Genomic DNA, 20,754 nt, shown 5'->3' with positions numbered 1-20,754 from the left:
CTGGCCTAGACCAGTTAAAGAAACTTAATGAAACTTACATAGTCTTGTAACTTGCCAAAGAAAAGTTCAAGTCCAGATTGCCTACTATGTTATATTGTCAATAACTGTGGGAACTGAGAATCCAAGCAGTGTGACCCCCCCCAAACCCATGATCCTTTTCTTCTTTGGCTCTTTGTGGTATAAGAAGGGTTCTCTTTAATTAAAAAATATATTGACTAGGTAATATAATCATGTGGTTCAAAATTCAAGAAGATAAAGTGAAAAGTTTTATCCCTCACCATCCAGTTCCCTTAACCCAGAATCATTTACTTATCACTGTCTTATGTTTTCCCAGAGGTATTTTATTGCATATACTAGCAAACACATACATATATTCCTTCTTTTTTAAAAACTAAAATGGAAGCACACTATACACATCGTGCTGTACCTTGCTTTTGCACTAAATATATTTTAGAGATTGTTCAGTAGCAGTCCATAGAGAACTTTGTCGTCTTTGGGACTGCTGCATAGTTTTCCATTGAATGGATGTATAACATTCATGGATATTTAAGTTGTTTCCAATATTTTGTTATTATAAACAAGGTTGCATGACTAATTTTATATATATACAAAATTTTATAATATATATAGTTTATAAAATTGTATAACCTATAATTATATATGTACACATACAATTAATTTCTTGAGGACACATAGTATTGAGGATAACTTGAATTGTTGCTTTAAAGGAAATGTGCATTTATGATTTAAATTGTATCCTCAAGTTGCCTTCCACAGAGGTACCAATTTATGTTTCTACCAGCAGTGTATTGAGAATGCCTGTTTCCCCTCAATCTCAACAAAACAAGTGTGTTCTCAAACTTGTACATCTTTACTAATCTGGTGGGTGAAAAATGTTAATGTACTTTTAGAAAATAAACTTTATTTTTTAAGAGAAGTTTTAGATTTACAGAAAAGTTGCATAGTACAGAGTTCTGTATTCCTCCACTCAGTTTTATTTAGTGTTAACATCTTAAATAACTCTGGTATATTTGTCACAGCTAATGAACCTTATTATTAACTAAAGTGCATAGTTTATTGATATTTCTATATTTTTTACCTAGGGCCCTTTTCTGTCCCAGGATCCCACATTACATTTGGTCATCATGTCTCCTTTGATTCTTTTGGTTGTGACAGATGCTCAGACTTTCCATGTTTTTGATGACCTTGACAGTTTTGAGGAGTACACATCAGGTATTTTATAGTCAGTGTACTTTGAAATTTATATCTCACTTGTGAGATTAAACATCTTTCTTTTCATGTACTTAAGGACATTTGTATTTCCATTTCCGGGAACTAGGAGCCCATTCTCTTAACCACTGTGTTCTACCACTCTCATGATTCATCGTAATTATCAATAAAAACATTCATGGGCCTGAATACACGTGGGTTTCTGATTCTCAGGATAGGAAGTACAATGTCTTAGCCTCTGTTAGAGACAGAGGAGAACCATTTGTGCTAGTGATGTGGTCAAACTTGAGTCTGATCACTGCAGAGGATGAACCAGAGGCTCGACTGGAAACAGCAGGTAGGTGGGATTCGGGATAAGAAGCCCTTGAAAACAGAAGCAGGTTTGATAGGGACACATTCAAGGGAAATTAGAGGGGCCAGGATTTGGTGATACTGGATGAGAGAGTCAAGAAGTCAAAGGCGACTCCTAGGTTTATGAGCTGGATATTTTGGATGTTACCTTTAACCTATACAAGAAATCCAAGAGAAATACTTGACAATTTACAATGTACCGGTTGCTCAGTACGTACTCTGGGTTCCTAGCTCTGCGAGACTACAATTCCCAGAATCCTGCGCTCCACCACAATCCCCTTAGAGTCGGCCGCGCAGAGTTCTGGGACTTGAAGTCCGCGGCCTATTTACCCAAGTTAGAGCTAGGGGCCTGTGGAAACATGAAGAGGTAAGGGCTTGTCTGAGAGCAGACGGCGAAGGGAGCTTTGTTCTATCTTTTAACTCTTCAAGTGGCTTTTGTTACTTTGGGTTTGGGGTATGTCACGTTCTGGGGACGCGGTTTCGTGTGAGCGGGAAGACAAAGGAAGAGGGAAAAGGGGAGACGGGCTGGACAGGCCTGTAGGGCGAAGTTCAGGAAGGGCCGCCGCTGCTGCCGGTCCCCGTAGGCATGCTCTCCCGGCACAGGCACCTAGGCAACGGCGCCGGCCCCGGGACAGATACTGTGGCTCCTTCCTATTTCAGACGGACCCACCCAGGTAAAAGGGTCTTGGCCGATTGATGAAACCGGCCTGCGCCGGAGAAACGCGGGCCAGCTCCTCCCTGTCCCGCCCTACCTCCACCCCGTTCTCAGAAAGGGGCCCAGGGTAGGCGCGTTTATTCGCAGTGTTTGTGTGTTAAAGAGGACTTTCTCGGGCTCAGAGACCATGTAGCATTTTCAGGTCTTAAAGTAAACAAGTGATACTTTGTTTTTACAAATTTAGAAGCAGGGTGCCAAACCGGTTCCATGTATTGTAAGAAAAGAAAGGCACCGCTGCGAGCAGTTCCCCCTACTGGTTCTGCAGGAAATGGCAGCTTTAACGTGGCTGGTCTTTGTTGAAAGCCTGAGCTTACAATTATTGACAGTACACAAAGCCTTTTGAAAGGATCCTCATTAAATTAGTTCTGTATTCATTCTGCAAGTAGAATAATCACTCTGGAATAGAGCGGTGCATTTAAATTCTTACTGGTATAATGCTCTCCTGCACCGTCAGTTTCTGCATCTTTTTCAAAAGAAGTTTCTGATTTTCCTTGTCTCAAAATGACTTTTAAAAAATGTTTATATATCTTTCATACATGCAGAATAATGTATATATACAGGTTAAAGAATAATAATAGACTCGTACTCACTACAAGCTTTAGAAATAGAACATTACCAGTATCGGTAACATAGATGCTGTATCATTTGATAACAGCAGTATCATCGATACAGTATTCATAGAACATTACCAGTATCAGAAGTCCTCTGTGTGCCCTTCCCTGAGCGCTTCTCTTCCCTCCCTGAGGGGATCACTAGCCAGTATTTTTTTTTTTTAATTAATTAATTTATTTATTTATTTTTGGCTGTGTTGGGTCTTCGTTTCTGTGCGAGGGCTTTCTCTAGTTGCGGCAAGCGGGGGCCACTCTTCATCGCGGTGCGCGGGCCTCTCACTATCGTGGCCTCTCTTGTTGCGGAGCACAGGCTCCAGACGCGCAGGCTCAGCAGTTGTGGCTCACGGGCCTAGTTACCCCGCGGCATGTGGGATCTTCCCAGACCAGGGCTCGAACCCGTGTCCCCTGCATTAGCAGGCAGATTCTCAACCGCTGCGCCACCAGGGAAGCCCACTAGCCAGTATTTTGCGTTAATCATTCCCTTGCTTTTTTCTTTTTAAATAGTTTTATCACATACGAATTTATATCTAAACAAAGTGTTGTTAGTGTTATCCCATTTTCAACTCTACGCAGACACATATATGAATTTTTCTGTGACTTGCTTTTTTTCACTCCACATTTCTTTTTGAAATTCATGTGTACTGATGTATTTAGCTATGGTTTATTCATTTCAAAGCCACTTTAAACTTAGCAAGAACTTTCAGAATTCTAAATAATAAGTAAAGATTAAGATACTTAAAAGGAATTTTTGAAAACCCTGGCCCTATGGATACTTTAAAATGTCCCAAAGTTGGTATAAGTCTGTCTAAAGTATGGGAATCTTGCTTACAATTATGGGAGATACATCTTTTAGGTCTCATCATAACCCCAGTAGTAAAGGGCTATTTTTTAAGAAAGGTATTTAATATTTATTTTCCTCATGGAGTTAACTCGCTTTGTTTTTGTCTTTTATAATCATTTGTTGCACACTTAAATGGTCCTGCTATTTCTTTACACTCAGAGTTTTTGATTATTTAGGGTTAGTTAGCTCATATTAGCATTACCTAGATTTCTACACAGTAGTGCTTAAGCTGTAAAATGTTATGACCCCCTTCATCTTTGTTTCTATACTCTCTTCTTTGGTAATCTTCTCCTCTCTCACAGCTCCAGATCCTGACAACACAGATGACTCAAGATTTCCATATGCAGCCTCAGACTCTTATCTATGCAACAGTTCTGCTATCACTTTCCTTTTAGCCAGTATCATATTGTCACCTCAGACTCAGTATGTCTTTGAAGCATTCCTAACACTTCATGCTGGTATTTCAGTTGTAATAGGTAGTTGACTCAACACGGCTAACACAATAATGACTTCCCTTTCCCAAACCATTTAGTCCATCTGGAACTTCCTCTTTAGTTCATTGGTCCCATCTCTCAGTTACACAGCTTGAAATTCAGGGTTATCTTTCACTTCTCCCTTACCCCTACCTTCAAAAGGCCTTTCTCATCTAACCCTTCCTTTCAATTTCTATTACCACTCCAGTTTGTACTTTCATCACCTTATGCTTGATAAATTATAGTTTCCTAACTAGTTCTTCTGGTTTCTTTCTTACTATTCCATACTATTCCATAAGGCTTATTATAACCGCATTCATTTTCCTAAACCATCACTTGTACCATGTCACTTAACTACCTAATAAATTGCTTTCTAATACATGTACATTAAGGTCCAGACCTCTTAGTTGGTGTATTTAAGGCCATTCACAGTCTGAGTCTAATTACCCTTCCAACATGATCTCCCAAGGCTCCCATACATGAATGCCAGCTAAATTGAACTTCTTATTATCCCCCCAACATAGTTCTGTCTCTTCATACTCGTTCTCCCTGTTCTTTCCTTCATCATACTCAATCCTTCAAATGCCAGTGTAAGAATTACCTTTCCCAAGTCTTCATTTACTACCTTGCCTCCCAATTATCTTTCTTCTGTGAACTACTGATTTGGCATATGCTTCATAAAGAAGATATAAAAGATATAAAATCTTTCTTTCTCTCTCTCTCCCTCTGTCCCTCTCTCTCTCCCTGTCCTTTTCCCTCTCCCTCTCTCTCCCTCCCTCGCTCCCTCCCTCTCTCTCTCCCCCTCTTCCCCCCCTGCCCCACACATGCACTCAACACATACGTATCTGTTACCTTTCCCTAAATAAATTGCAAGCTTCTTGATGATAAAGACTCTGTCTTGAATATCTTTGACTCCATCAGTACCTAGCACAATGCATTCATTGTGTGTAAACAGGTATTTAGTTAATGTTTGTGGAATGAATGATAAAGGACAACAAATAGAGAAGTGTCTTTGAACAAATGGAATCACTAATGGTAGATAATATTGATAAGGAATATATTTTGAGATTAACTGTCTCTTCTACTTTCCACATATATTCTTGTATCTATTCCAGGGTAAATAGCTGTGTGAAGAGTGATGAGCACGTCCTGGAGGAGCTGGAAACAGAAGGGGAGAGGCAGCTGAAAAGCCTCCTTCAGCATCAACTTGATACCAGTGTCTCCATTGAGGAGTAGGTATTGATTTTGCAAACAGACTATCATAGACCCTCACCTCCAGGTGACAGACGCCTCTTAAAGTCTGGATGTAACACTCCTCTCTCAGCCCGCTTTCCTTGGCAAACTTCTACTTATTAGGCAGGGTTTTACTTCTGTGTCTCTTCCCCTAGGAAGCCTCCCATATCCCACTCCTTCCGGGCTAAGTACCTTTCCTGTGTCTTCCTTTAACATACATAGCACTTACAATCCAGTATTATCATTGCCTCTTTACTTGCCTCTCTTCTACAGTTCTTCCACAAAAGCAGAAACTGATTTTATCTTTTTTACTGTTTCATCCTCAGTACCTGGCACAGTCTCTGATGCCTAGTAGGTGCCCAGTAAATACATATTTGATTCAGTCATTAGTCCTGGATTACTCGTGGAGTTCCATATCATTACAGTGGTGCTTCAGCCTAGAAATAGTGTGTGAGAGAGAAATTGCCACTGAGTTTCACTGTGCCTCTTAATGGCGAGCCCCATTTCTGTGAATTGTGGTAACTTGAAGATGTTCTTACTCTCTTCCTGCTTGTTTTGCAGATGTGTCTCTAAGAAAGAGAGCTTTGCTCCTGGTACTATGTACAAGCCCTTTGGGAAGGAAGCAGCTGGGACTATGACTTTGTCCCAGTTCCAGACACTGCATGAGAAGGACCAGGAGACTGCTTCTCTCAGGGAACTAGGGCTTAATGAGACAGAAATCTTGATTTGGAAGAGCCATGTTTCAGGTGAAAAGGTGAGTGGGGCACATTTTTTCTGGAGAATAAAAAGTAAGATCTTTTCATTTTGGTACTGAGAACCTTTTCATTTTTAGTTCTTACAACACTGAGCTTTGTGTCTGAATCTTCTTTGGTTTTTAGGATAGGGACCTTGGTAAAAGAGAAGCTGCTCCTTGACTTTTTTCCCCCTAAACAAATGGGATTTTATTTTATTTTTTAAATTTTATTTATTTATTTTTGGCTGTGCCACGTGGCTTGTGAGATCTTAGTTCCCTGACCAGATATTGAACCCGTGCCCTCGGCAGTGAAAGTGCAGAGTCCTAACCACTGGACCGCAGGGTATTCCTGCTCCTTGACTTCTTAGCTAACATGTCTGTAAATGACCATTTCTGGGCCCTGATCATTTTCTTTCTTGTTTAAGGCATCAGATTGTCACTTTTAGGGTGTGTCCTTTGTGATATATGCCATCTCATTTCTCTTATTTCAGAGGACGAGACTTAGGGCAACCCCTGAAGCGATACAGAACCGTCTTCAAGATATTGAGGAAAGAATCTCAGAGCGTCAGCGCATCCTTTGCTTGCCACAGAGATTTGCAAAGAGCAAACAGCTGACCCGGCGAGAAATGGAAATAGAAAATTCTTTATTTCAGGGAGCTGAACGTCACTCCTTCCTCAAGGCTCTTTATTACCAAGGTATGTGATCGCCACTGACTTGATATGTTCTTTCACTGACAGAAAGATTTAACATCAGGGCATTAACTATGAAGAGTTAGTGAAGGGAGTAGGGGAAAGATGAACTATTGATACTCTTGAGGAATGTATAGTCCCTTGAGAAAGACAAATATGTACCTAGTTAGTTGCAGTACAACATGAAAATTGCTATTGTAGAGATGTGAATAAAATGCTGAGGGGACACAGGGATAGAACATCTAAGTCTAATTGGGGGAGTCAGGAGTTGACATTTGTACCAAGTCTTGACTGATCAACAGGCACTTGTCAGATAAATAGTGGGGAGAGGGCATTACAGATACTGGGTGAGTAGGAATAAGATTGTGAAAGAACCTGGTGTGTCTAGGGAACAGTGAAAAGTTCAGTGTGGCAGGAAGTACAGGACACAGTGAGGACTGACAGGAGATGATACTGGAAAGGTAGGTGAGGCTAGATTGTGAAGGGTCTTTAGGTAGAACTATAAACTAGCACAAAATATATAGATAAACGGTGTGTGTCTTAACCAGAAAGAATGGGTTTAACAGGTAAGTTTTGCTAGGCACTGTGGAAGGTATGCAGAAGTTTAAGAAATGGTTCCTGACTTTGTGCCAATTGCTGGTTGGAGAAAGAAACATATAACATTTAGTAACAATGCTAGATACAGTTGTTAAGGGCTGTAGGAGTTCAGAGGAGGGAAAGGCCACTGTGCGTTGATTGGCATGACTGAACATGGCCTCTCAGAGGAGGTAAGATTTAAATGTTCTTTTAATACTACCAAGTCTTCAGGAAGGAGAGGGAAAGGCATTTCACTAGCAGCAGTTGTTGCAAGCACTGTGGCGTGTTTGGAGGTGTCGTGAGAGACAAGGTTAGAAAGGAAGCTAAAATTTTTGAACTTTATTTGGCAGGTAGTATAGACCTATACAGAGTTCGTTATTCAGTTAGTCATTTTGGATATGGTTAAAGGTCTTTGAGCCAGGAGTAACATGATAAAAGCAGTATTTGAAAGTGATTAATCTAGTGGCCAGTAAATAGGATGCACGAGAGGGAGAACTGGAAGCGGGGAGAACAATTTAGGAGGCGTTACAGTCATTTCAGCAGGAAGAGCTGACTAGGATGATGGCAATGGAATTGGAAAGAGAAGTAGGTATGATTATAAGAGACATTACAAAAGAAGAATTGGTAAAACTTGTTGACTGAGAATGAAGGTCAGTGGAGAGAAATGTGTCAAAGATAGCCCAGGTGCTTCAACGCTGTGTAATTTAACAGTTGGCAAAATTAAGGAAGCCTTTATGGGGAAATTTTGAGGAAAGATGATGAGTTTGATTTTAAACATGTTAAATTTGTGAGACCGCAGGATCATCAAACGCAGATATCGAGGAGGCTGTTGGAAATGCAGCAGTGAAGCTCAGGGGAGAGGGCAGAACTAGGTCCATAGAATTGGGGCTCATCTATGCTTAGACCATAGGTAAAGCCAACAGAATGAATGAGTGATTTGTTAGAGACAGAGAGACCATAGACATGGAAGAGCAGTGGTGAAGGAAGGAAAGAAAGAATGAACAAACAGCCTTTGGTGGAGAGACATTATAGCATACTGATTAAGAACATGGGCTCTGGAGGCAGACTGCTGGGAACATTCCTGGCTCCCCTGCTTACTAGCTATAAGATGTTGGGCAAGTTACCACTCTATGCTTCATTTTCTTCATGAGAATATTAATGAGAATATTAATAGTAGCTATGTTTTAAGGTTGTTAGGAGAATTAAGAGAGGTAATACATGTGAATCACTTAAAGCAGTACCTGGTATTTGGGGTGGGCGGGTGGTATATGAATCTGTTCTGTTTCCTATCTTTGAAACTCCTTGCTTTACACCTTCACAGCATACCACAAAAAGACAAGTGCAGACAAGTACATGACCTCAATGAAGAGGAAGATAAAATTAGGCACAAAAGGCAAGTCGAGAGTTTTCTTACAGTGTTAGATTTAGGAATGTAACCTAGGGTCCCAGACTTCTAAGTTGAGTTCTTATTTAATTCCATATTCAGTATATGACAATGTTTATAGGACATGATCCACAGGGAGCATATTATCCTGATACAGAATATTAAAGAGAGGAGTTAGTAGAAGTTGTAATAAAGCTTTTACATTTAGTGTTGTTGATATTTTTCTCTATACCTTTAAGTTATTATACCAGACATAAAGTGACCTTAATGAATTTTAGATCCTATTTTGTAACTAATTCTGAATACTTTTATTAATCAGTAACGTATAACTATTGATGATGATATAATAGCTAATATTTTATTTTTGAAATGAACTTACAATAAAATTGCCTGTTTATTTGGGGTGGGGGCTATGTGTACAATTCTGTGAATTGTAAATCGTGTAAATCACATAGATTCATGTAACCACCACCACACTCAGGATAGAGAACAGCTCCATGACCCTCAAACTTCCTCATACTATCCATTGATAGTCACTCCCAACTCCACCCATAATCCCTGGCAATCACTGATCTATTCTCCATCACTGTGATTTTGTCTTTTAGAGAACGTCATATAAATGGAATCATACAATATGTAATCTTTTGAGAGTGACTTCTTTCACTCAGCATAGTGCCTTTGAGATTCATCCAAGTAGGGTTGTGTGTACCAATAGTTCATTCATTTTGCTGAGTAGCATTCCATTGTATGAATGTTCCAAAGTTTGTCATCCATTCACCCATTCAAGTGCATTTGGGCTGTTTCCAGGTTATGGTGATTATGAATAATACTGATATGAATATTCTTGTACAGGCTTTTGTGTGAACATAAAATTTTTATTTCTCTAAGGTAAATATCTAGGAGTGGGATTACTGGGTCATATGGTAAGTGTTTGTTTAACTTTATAAGAAACTGCCAAACCATTTTCCAGAGTGGCTGAACCATTTTGCATTTTCACCAGCAATGTATGAGAGTTCCAGTTGCTCTACATCTTTGTCAGCATTTGGTATTGTTGGTATTTATTTTAGTTATTCTAATAGCTGTGAAGTCGTATCTCATTGTAGTTTTAATTTGCATTTCCTTAATGGCTAATGATATTGAACATCTTTTCATATGCTTATTTGCCATCCTTATATCCTGTTGCTGAAGTGTCAGTTCAAATCTTTTGCTGTTTTTTAACTGAGTTGTTAATTTTTTCCTGATGACTCTTGAGAGTTGTTTATGTATTCTAAACACAATTCTCTGTTGGATATATGATTTGCAAATATTTTATCCCAGTGTGTAGCTTGCCTTTTCATTCTCTTAACAGTGTCTTTTGCAGAGCAAACTTTCTTTTATTGTGGTAAAATATACCTAACATAAAACTGACCATTTTAACTATTTTTTAAGTGTATTAAGTATATTCACATTGTTCTGCAACAATTGTAACCATCCATCTCCAGAACTTTTTCATCTTCCCAAATGGAAACTTTTTACCCATTAAACACTAACTCCCCATTCTCCCTTTCCCTCATCTCCTGCCAACCACCATTCTGCTTTCTGTCTCTGAATTTGAATACTCTAGGTACCTCATGTAAGTGGAATCATAACAGTGTCTTTTTGTGTCTGGCTTATTTCACTTAGCATAGTGTCTTCAAGGTCATCTATGTTGTAGCATGTATCAGAATTTCCTTCTTTTTTAAGGCTAAATAATATTTCATTGTATGTCATCTACCACATTTTGTTTATCCATTCATCTGTCAATAGACCCTTGTGTTGCTTCTACCTTTTGGCTATTGTGAATAATGTTGCTGTGAACCTGGATATACAACTATCTGTTCCAGTCCCTACTTTCAATTCTTTTGAATATATACGCAGAAGTGAAATTGCTGGATCATATGGTAATTCTATGTTTAATCCTTTGAGGAACCACCATACTGTTTATAGAGGCTATACCATTTTCAATTCATACCAGCAATGTACAAGGGTGTCTTTTGCCCATTTTTTAGATGAGTTGTTAATTTGTTGTTGAGTTGCAGTTCTTTATATATTCTGGATATTACTCCCTTATCAGATATATGATTTGCAAATATTTTCTCCGATTCTGTGGGTTGCCTTCTTAGTCTGTTGATAGTGTCCTTTGATGCACAAAAGTTTTTATTTTTCATGAAGTCCAATTTGTCAATTTTTTTTTGTTCCCTGTGCTTCTGGTGTTATATCCAATAAATCACTGCCAAATCTAATGTCATAAACCTTTTTTCCTGTATTATCTTCACAGAGTTTTATAGTTTTAGCTCTTATGTTTAGGTCTTTGATCCATTTTGAGTTAACTTTGTTTATGATATAAAGGGTCCAACTTCATTTTTGCATGTTTGATATCCAGTTTTTCCAGTACTACTTGTTGAAACGACTGCCTTTCCCCATTGAATGGTCCTAACACACTCTCTGAAAATCATTTGACTGTAAATGAAAGAGTGTATTTCTAGGCTCTCCATTCTATTCCATTGGTATGTATGTCTGTCTTTATGCCAGTACCACACTGTTTTAACTACTGTAGATTTGTAGTAAGCTTTGAAATAAGGAAGTGTGAGACCTCCAACTTTGCTCTTCTTTTTCAAGATTGTTTTAACTGTTTGGGTCTCTTGAGATTCCATATGAATTTTAGGATGGATTTTTCTATTTCTTTCTTTTTTTTTTTTTTTTTTTTTCGGCCGTGCCGGGCAGCTTGTGGGATCTTAGTTCCCCGACCAAGGATCCAACCCAGGCCCACGGCAGTGAAAGCACTAAGTCTTAACCACTGGACCACCAGGGAATTCCTGGATTTTTCTATTTCTGCAAAAAACGTCATTGGTATTTTGATAGGATTGCTTTGAATTTGTAGATCACTTTGGGCAGTACTGACATCTTAACAATATTAAGTCTTCAATCCATGAACACGGAATGTCTTTGCATTTATTTCATTTATTTGTGTCTTTAATTTCTTTCAGCAACATTTTATAGTTTTCAGTGTACAAATTTTTTTGCATTAATGCAAATATTTTAAATTTTGATACAGTCCAGTTTATGCATTTTTTCTTTCATGGATTGTGCTTTTTTATGCCTAAGAACTCTAACACCAGATTATGAAAAAGGATTTATTCCTTTACTTTCGTTTTTTTTAAACCTTATTTTTTATTTTTATTTTTAATTTTTGGCTGCATTGGGTCTTCGTTGCTGCACATGGGCTTTCTCTAGTTGCGGCGAGTGGTGGCTACTCTTCGTTGCAGTGCGCGGGCTTCTCATTGTGGTGGCTTCTCTTGTTGCAGAGCATGGGCTCTAGGCGCGCAGGCTTCAGTAGTTGCAGCACGCGGGCTCAGTAGTTGTGGCTCACGGGCTCTAGAGCGCAGGCTCAGTAGTTGTGGCACACGGGCTTAGTTGCTCTGCAGCATGTGGGATCTTCCCGGACCAGGGCTTGAACCCGTGTCCCCTGCATTGGCAGGCAGATTCTTAACCACGGTGCCACTAGGGAAGCCCTATTCCTTTATTTTCTTCTAACAGTTTTATGGTTGTATATTTTACATTTAGATCTATGATCCACTTTGACTTACTTTTTACATAAGGTGTGAGGTTTATGTTAAAGTTCACTTTTTTGCTTATGAATGTCCAATTATTCCAGTACCAATTGTTGCAAAGAGTATTCTTTCTTCTTTTACTTGCCTTTGCATTTTTGTCAGAAATCAGTTGACCATATATTTGTGTTAATAATTAACATCATAGTTAATGGTGAAAGACTGAAATCTTCCTTCCAATACCAGGAATAAGACAAGGATGTCTACTCACACCACTTCTATTCACAGTGGAATGAAATTAGAAATCAATAATAGAAGCACATTTAGGAAATTTACAAATATGTGGAAATTATACAACACTCTACTGAATAACCAAGGAATCAAAAAGAAGTTAAAAGGGAGATTAGAAAATACTTTGAGATGAATGAAAAAAAAATACCAAAACTTAAGTAATGTAGTAGAAGCAATACTTAAGGGGCTATCTAAAGCTGTAAATGCCCGTATTAATAAAGGAGAAAAATCTCAAATTTATAATCAAAACTTCCACCTTAAGAAACTACAAAAATTTGTCCAAACCCACAGAATATACAATACCAAGAGTAAATGGTAATGTAAACTAGAACTTGGGGTAATTATGATGTGTCAGTGTAGGTTCATCATTTGTAACAAATGTCCCACTCAGGTGAGAGATACTGATAATGAGGGAGGCTGAGCATGTGTGGGGGCAGGGGAGCATGTGGGAAATCTCTGTAACTTCCCCTCAATTTTGCTGTGAACCTACAGCTTCTCTAAAAAAATTAAGTTTAATGAAAAAAAAACTACAAAAAGAAGAGCAAACTAAACCCACATCAAGCTTAAGGAAGGAAATAATAAAGATTAGAGCAAAAATAAATTTAAAAAAGAATTAAAAAATAGAGAAAATCAAGAAAACCAAAAGTTGGTTCTGTGGAAAGATCAACAGAATTCACAGTCCTTTAGCTAGACGTACCAAGGAAAAAAGGGAGACTCAAATTTCTTGTACCCTGTTCTACTTTGATTGTTTTTTGCATGGAATATCTTTTTCCATCCTTTTACTTTCAACCTTTTTTTTTTAAAATAAAACAAACCAAAAAAAAGTGTGTCTCCTGTAGACAGCAAATAGATCATGTTTTCATTTTTTAATCTTTTTTTAAGCCATTCTTCCAATTATGTAGAGTGTTAATTTATATATAATGCATTTAAGTGGAGTCTGTTGATAAGGTAGGATTTACATCTGCCATTTTGCGATTTATTTTCCATATGTCTTGTACCTTTTGTTCCTCTATTACTCAATTTATTCCTTCACGTTATATAGGTTTTTACAGTATGTCATTTTAATTAACTTGTTGCTTCTGTTACTTTCTGTTACTCTTTTAGTAATTGCCCTGGGGATTATAATTAACACCTTAGCTTAAACAAATTTGTATTAAAGTGCCAACTTAATTTCAGAGTATTTAAAAACTTTGTTCCTGTTTAGCTCTGTTCTCTCCTTCCTCCTTTGTATTATTATTGTCATACAAATGACATCTTTCTAGATTTTAAGCCCATCAACAGAGTTTTATAATTATTGCTTTACGCAGTTATCTTTTATCTTTTAAGTCAGTTGGAACAAGAGTTACAAGGACAAAAATGTTTATACTGTCTTTAATGTTTACCTATGTAGTCAACTTTACTAGTGTCTTTGTGTGAATTTGAGTTACTGTTTAGTGTCCATTTATTTCTGTCTGAAGGACTCCCTATAGTTTTTCTCATAGGGCAGATCTTCTAGTGATGAACTCTGTCAGTTTATGTTTATCTTGGGATGTTTTAATTTCTCCTTTAGTTTTAAATTATAGTTTTTTGCTGGACATTGAATTTTTGGTTGGCAGTCTTTTTCTTTTAGCAGATCAAATATGTCATCTCACTGCCTTTTGGCCCCTTGTAATTTCTATTGAGAAGTCAACTAATAATCTCAGGACCTCTTGTCCATGGTGAACCTCTTTTTTCTCACTGCTTTCAAGATCCGTTTTTCATCTTTTGCTTTTGACAGTTAGACTACTTGTCTTAGTGTCTCTTTGGACAGACTCCACGTAGGTATCTTCGTGTTTATCCTACTTGGAGTCTGTTGAGGTTCTATGATGTATGGATTAATGTTTTTCATCAATTTGGGGAAGCTTTCGGCCATTAACTCTTCAAATATTCTTTATACCCCTTCTGAGATTCCATTATGCATGTGTTGGTATGCTTGCTGGTCTCCCATAGGTCCCCAAGGCTCAGTTATTTTTTCTTCATTCTTTTTTCCTTCTGCTCCTCAAATTTAGTAATCTTCGTCAGATGAGGTAGTTGACATATCTTCAGGTTTGATGATTCTTTCTTCTGTCAACTCAGATCTCCTGTTGAGCCCCTTTAGTGTATTTTTCATTTCATTTATTGTACCGTTCAACTCGAAAATTTCTGTTTGATTCTTTATTATAATTTCTATCTTTATTCTCTGTTTGGTAAGATATTCTGAAATATTCTTTTAGTTCTTTATAAAATGATTTCCTATAATTGTTTGAATAACTTATGATAACTGATTTAAAGTTTTTTCGTGAGAAGCCCAATGTGCTTCCTCAGGGGAGTTTCTATCAGCTCTTTCTTTTTTCCTGTGTATGGGCCATTCTTGGTTTTTTGGGGTTTTGATTTGTTTTTCTCAGTGTCTTTGTCTTAGTCATCTCAGGCTGCTTTAACAAAGTACCATAAACCGGGTGACCTATAAACAACAGATATTTATTTCTCACAGTTCTAGAGGCTGGAAATCTAAGATCAGGGTTCCAGCATGAACAGGTTCCGATGAGAGCCCTCTTCTGGGTTTCAGACTGCTGAATTCTTGTTGGATCCTCACATGGCAGAGAACAGAGAGAGGAACCAAGCTCTCTGATGACTCTTATAAGGGCACTAATCCCATTCCTGAGGGTTCCACTCTCAGGACCTCATCTAATCCTAATTACTACTCAAACATCCCCATCTCCTTTTACCATCACACTGAGGTGTAGGGATTCAAGATACGAATTTTGGGGGGTACACAAATATTCAGTCCATTACAGTCTTATAATTTTTTTTGTTGAAAATTAGACATTTAAAATGATACTATGTGACAACTCTGAAAATCAGTCAACCCCTCCCTACCCAGTGTTTGTTGTTGTTGCTATTTGTTTGTTTAGTGATGTTCCTGGACCAATTCTGTCAATTTTGAATTCTTTGTCATGTAAAGCCACTGAAGTCTCTGTCCAGTTAGCATAGTGGCCCACTAATGATTGGAGAGAGTTTTTCTTAAATGTCTTGAATCAAGAACTCTACCAGCCTTTACCAAGGCGCTGTGTGTGTGTGTGTGTGTGTGTGTGTGTGTGTGTATTGGGTCACTCCTTCAGTGCTCAGGTGGGCAGTTTGCAACTCGGTCTTTTTTTCTTTATTCTGCTCTGCAATAGTTATTTCCACTATTTTATCTTCCAGGTCACTTATCCGTTCTTCTGCCTCAGTTATTCTGCTATTGATCCCTTCTAGAGTATTTTCAATTTCATTTATTGTGTTGTTCATCATTGCTTGTTTCCTCTTTAGTTCTTCTAGGTCCTTGTTAAATGTTTCTTACATTTTGTCTATTCTATTTCCAAGATTTTGGATCATCTTTACTATCATTATTCTGAATTCTTTTTCAGGTAGACTGCCTATTTCCTCTTCATTTGTTAGGTCTGGTGTGTTTTTACCTTGCTCCTTCATCTGCTGTGTGTTTTTCTGTCTTCTCATTTCGCTTATCTTACTGTGTTTGGGGTCTCCTTTTTGCAGGCTGCAGGTTCGTAGTTCCCATTGTTTTTGGTGTCTGTCCCCAGTGGCTAAGGTTGGTTCAGTGGGTTGTGTAGGCTTCCGGGTGGAGGGGACTAGTGCCTGTGTTCTGGTGGATGAGGCTGGATCTTGTCTTTCTGGTGGGCAGGTCCACGTCTGGTGGTGTGTTTGGGGTGTCTGTGGCCTTATTATGATTTTAGGCAGCCTCTCTGCTAATGGATGGGGCTGTGTTCCTGTCTTGCTAGTTGTTTGGCATAGGGTGTCCAGCACTGTAGCTTGCTGGTCGTTGAGTGAAGCTGGGTCTTGGTGTTCAGATGGAGATCTCTGGGAGATTTTCGCCATTTGGTATTACGTGGAGCTGGGAGGTCTCTTGTGGACCAGTGTCCTGAAGTTGGCTCTCCCACCTCAGAGGCACAGCCCTGATGCCTGGCTGGAGCACCAAGAGCCTTTCATCCACACGGCTCAGAATAAAAGGGAGAAAAAATAGAAGGAAAGAAAGAAAGAAAGAAAGAAAGAGGATAAAATAAAATAAAGTAAGATAAAATAAAATAAAGCTATTAAAATAAAAAATAAAAAATAATTATTAAGAAAAAATTTTTTTAAAAAAACGGACGGGCAGAACCCTAGGACAAATGGTGAAAGCAAAGCTATACAGACAAAATCTCACACAGAAGCATACACATACACACTCACAAAAAGAGGAAAAGGGGAAAAATATATCTTGCTCTCAAGGTACACCTCCTCAATTTGGGATGATTCGTTGTCTATTCAGGTGTTCCACAGATGCAGGTACATCAAGTTGATTGTGGAGCTTTAATCCGCTGCTTCTGAGGCTGCTGGGAGAAATTTCCCTTTCTCTTCTTTGTTCGCACAGCTCCCGGGGTTCAGCTTTGGATTTGGACCCGCCTCTGTGTGTAGGTCGCCTGAGGGCGTCTGTTCTTCGCTCAGACAGGACGGGGTTAAAGGAGCAGCTGATTCAGGGGCTCTGGCTCACTCAGGCCGGGGAGAGGGAGGGGTACGGAGTGCGGGGCGAGCTTGGGGCGGCAGAGGCCAGTGTGAAGTTGCAGCAGCCTGAGGCGCGCCGTGCGTTCTCCTGGGGAAGTTGTCCCTGGATCACGGGACCCTGGCAATGGCGGGCTGCACAGGCTCCCGGGAGGGGGTGTGTGGATAGTGACCTGTGCTTGCACACAGGCTTTTTGGTGGCGGCAGCAGCAGCCTTAGCGTCTCATGCCCGTCTATGGGGTCCGCGCTGATAGCCATGGCTCGCGCCCGTCTCCAGAGCTCCTTTAAGCAGCGCTCTTAATCCCCTCTCCTCGCGCACCAGGAAACAAAGAGGGAAGAAAAAGTCTCTTGCCTCTTTGGCAGCTCCAGACCTTTTCCCGGGCTCCCTCCCAGCTAGCTGTGGTGCACTAACCCCTTCAGGCTGTGTTCACGCCGCCAACCCCAGTCCTCTCCCTGCGATCCGACCAAAGCCCGAGCCTCAGCTCCCAGCCCTGCCCGCCCCGGCGGGTGAGCAGACAAGCCTCTTGGGCTGGTGAGTGCTGCTGGGCACCAATCCTCCGTGCGGGAATCTCTCCGCTTTGCCCTCCACACCCCTGTGGCTGCGCTCTCCTCCGTGGCTCCGAAGCTTCCCCCCTCCGCCACCCGCAGTCTCCACCCGCGAAGGGGCTTCCTAGTGTGTGGAAACCTTTCCTCCTTCACAGCTCCCTCCCACTGGTGCAGGTCCCATCCCTATTCTTTTGTCTCTGTTTTTTCTTTTTTCTTTTGCCCTACCCAGGTACGTGGGGAGTTTCTTGCCTTTTGGGAGGTCTGAGGTCTTCCGCCAGCGTTCGGTGGGTGTTCTATTGGAACAGTTCCACGTGTAGATGTATTTCTGATGTATCTGTGGAGAGGAAGGTGATCTCCACGTCTTACTCTTCCGCCATCTTCTCCTCTCTCTGCAACTCGGTGTTAAACTTCACTTCCTGCTTACGCAGAGCCTCAAGATCAGTCATAAGTGAGAGATTAGTGACTTCTCAGGCCCTAACTTTCCTTGGCATATGCATAGCCCTGCACGTGTACCTTACCTTCTAGAGTCCCAGGAATGTCTGAACGTTTCAAAGCCCCCTATGGATATCTCATTCCCTATTTTTCTTTCTTTTTTTTTTAAATTGTGGTAAGAATGCAACATGAGATCTACCCTCTTAACAAACTTCTAAGTGTACAATACAGTATTGTTAACTATAGGCACAATGTTGTACAGCAGATCTTTGGAACTTAAGTCATCTTGTATTATTGAAACTTTATAACCATTGAATAGTAACCCCCCATTTTCCCCTTTCCCCTGGCAACAACCGTTATACTCTTGGCTTTGATATCTGTGATTTCAGTTCTTTTGGATAAATACTCAAAAGTGGGATTGCTTTATCATATGGTATTTCTATTTTTAATCTTTTGTGGAACCTTCATACTGTTTTCCATAGCAGTCATACTACTTTACATTCCCACCCAAAGTGTACAAAGGTTCCAGTTTTCCAGATCCTCACCAACGCTTGTTATCTCTTATCTTCTTGATAATAGCCATCCTTACAGGTGTGAGATGATATCTCATTGTGGTTTTGATTTGCATTTCCCTGATGATTAGTGATGTTGAGCACCTTTTCATATACCTATAGGCCATTCATATATCTTCTGTAAAGAAGTGTCTATTCAAATACTTTGCCCGTTTTTTATTCAGGTTTTGTTTTTATGCCATTGAGTTGTAGGTGTTTCCTATATGTTTTGGATATTAACCCCTTATCAGATATGTGGTTTGCAAATACAGTTGACACTTGAACAACACAGGGCTTAGGGGCACTGACCCTCCGAGCAGTCAGAAATCCATGTATAACTTTATATTCAGCCCTCCATATCCATGGTTCCACATCTACAGATTCAACCAACCACAGATCTTGTAGTACTATAGTATGTATTTAGTGAAAAAAAAATCTGCATTAAGTGAACCTGTGCGGTTCAAACTGGTGTTGTTAAAGAGTCAACTGTATTTTCTCCCATTCTATAAGTTGCCTTTTTACTCTCTTAATTTTTTCTTTTGCTATGCTAAAGCTTTTTAGTTGACGTAGTCCCACTTCTCTGTTTTTGCTTTCGTTACCTGTGTTTTGGAGGTTACCAATACCAATGTCAAGAGGCTTTTCCCCTGTGTTTTCATCTAGGAGTTTTAGAGTTTCAGGTCTTATTTTTAAGTCTTTAATCCATTTTGAATTGAGTTTTGTGAATGGCATGAGATAAGGGTCCAGTTTCACTTTTTTGCACAAGGATATCCACTTTTCACCATTTGTTGAAGGGACTATCCTTTCCCCATTGTGTATTCCTGGCACCCTTGTCAAAGATCAGTTGACCATACATGTGTAGTTTATTTCTGGGCTGTCTACTCTTTTCCACTGGTTCATACATCTGTCTTTAAGCCAGTACCATACTGTTTTAGTTGCTATAGCTTTGCAGTATATTTTGAAAGCAGGAAGTATGATTTCCCTATGTTTCATATTCCCTATGTTTCCTTTTAAGTTTTTTTTTTTGTCAGCCTCTTGTTAGCTCCAACTGATAATGCCATCTCAAGCAGCTGCAGTGTTAAACAAGCCCCACTGATTGGTTTTGACATGATCTAGGGATGGGCTGTTCCACAGAGTGAGATATGAACCAAGTCAAAGACAAACCCTCAGAGTGTAGCTTTTCATTGAGGTGCTAGGAAAGTCAAACAGTGACAGTTCTCTGAGGATGGCACTTTTGGGGAGCACCAGAACTGCTCTGCTTCCTCTAGTGTCAGTTAGGCTGCTGTTTCTCACAACTATCATAGTGGCTACTGAAAAACTAGAGAGAGGGAAGTGGGATTATGGAAGTTAAAGTGCCACAAATCTTACTATTCTGACTGCTACTCAGCTGTTTTTCTTGAATAACTGTTTCTCATATTGTTGCAAGCCTTTACTTAATTTCCAGACTTATCAAAAGTTTGATTTTGACAACTTTTGCCGGTGTTCTTTTTGCTTTTATGGAGCAGCAGATTTTCAGAGGTCCTTACTCCAACATTCCAGAATTGCTTTCTCTCCATTTTACTTTTATCCTATCTATATTGTTATATTTGAAAGTGAGTTTCATATTTTGAAAAAAGCGAGTTTCTTAAAGAATGTAGGTGGGTCCTTTTTTTCCACTTCTTTATTGAGCTGTATTTTACATACCATAAAACTCATTTTAAATGTACAATTCAGTGGTTTGTAGTAAATTTCACAGAGTTGTTCCACCATTACCACAGTCTAATTTTAGAACATTTTCATCACCCCAGAGATTGTTCTCAGTTACTGTTTCTACTTCCAGCCCAGGCAGCCACTGGTCTACTGTCTGTCCCTATGGATTTGCCTATTCTGGACATTTCATATAAATGGAATCATATAATATATGACCTTCTTTAACTTAACACAATGTTTTAATTATGTCTAGAACTAGTACTTTTCCCAGTACTGAGGGATTTCCCAGTACCAATGGACTTTGTGTGTAAGCTGAAG

At 39.4% G+C, this 20,754-nt stretch overlaps 1 protein-coding gene across 4 annotated transcripts in view; it reads left to right on the top strand.

Annotated features, from left to right (window-relative positions):
• Positions 1-1,907: 1,907 nt before the first annotated feature.
• RBM41 (RNA binding motif protein 41) overlaps positions 1,908-20,754 on the top strand; it is a 62,943-nt gene continuing 44,096 nt past the window's right edge. For 2 of the 4 annotated variants that reach the window (XM_059911034.1, XM_059911033.1), the window contains exons 1-5: positions 2,038-2,255; positions 5,337-5,453; positions 6,016-6,208; positions 6,679-6,883; positions 8,775-8,846. In XM_059911034.1, coding sequence (XP_059767017.1) covers positions 2,038-2,255; positions 5,337-5,453; positions 6,016-6,208; positions 6,679-6,883; positions 8,775-8,846 — 805 coding nt within the window. Of the gene's footprint in view, positions 1,949-2,037; positions 2,256-5,336; positions 5,454-6,015; positions 6,209-6,678; positions 6,884-8,774; positions 8,847-20,754 lie in introns of those variants that run through there. The other 2 variants (XM_059911035.1, XM_059911036.1) reach the window with 2 other exon arrangements.

This window comes from Balaenoptera ricei, chromosome X (genome assembly GCF_028023285.1).
Source record: "Balaenoptera ricei isolate mBalRic1 chromosome X, mBalRic1.hap2, whole genome shotgun sequence".
NCBI classification, from domain to species: domain Eukaryota; kingdom Metazoa; phylum Chordata; class Mammalia; order Artiodactyla; family Balaenopteridae; genus Balaenoptera; species Balaenoptera ricei.
This window is presented reverse-complemented; position numbering and strand designations above follow the sequence as displayed.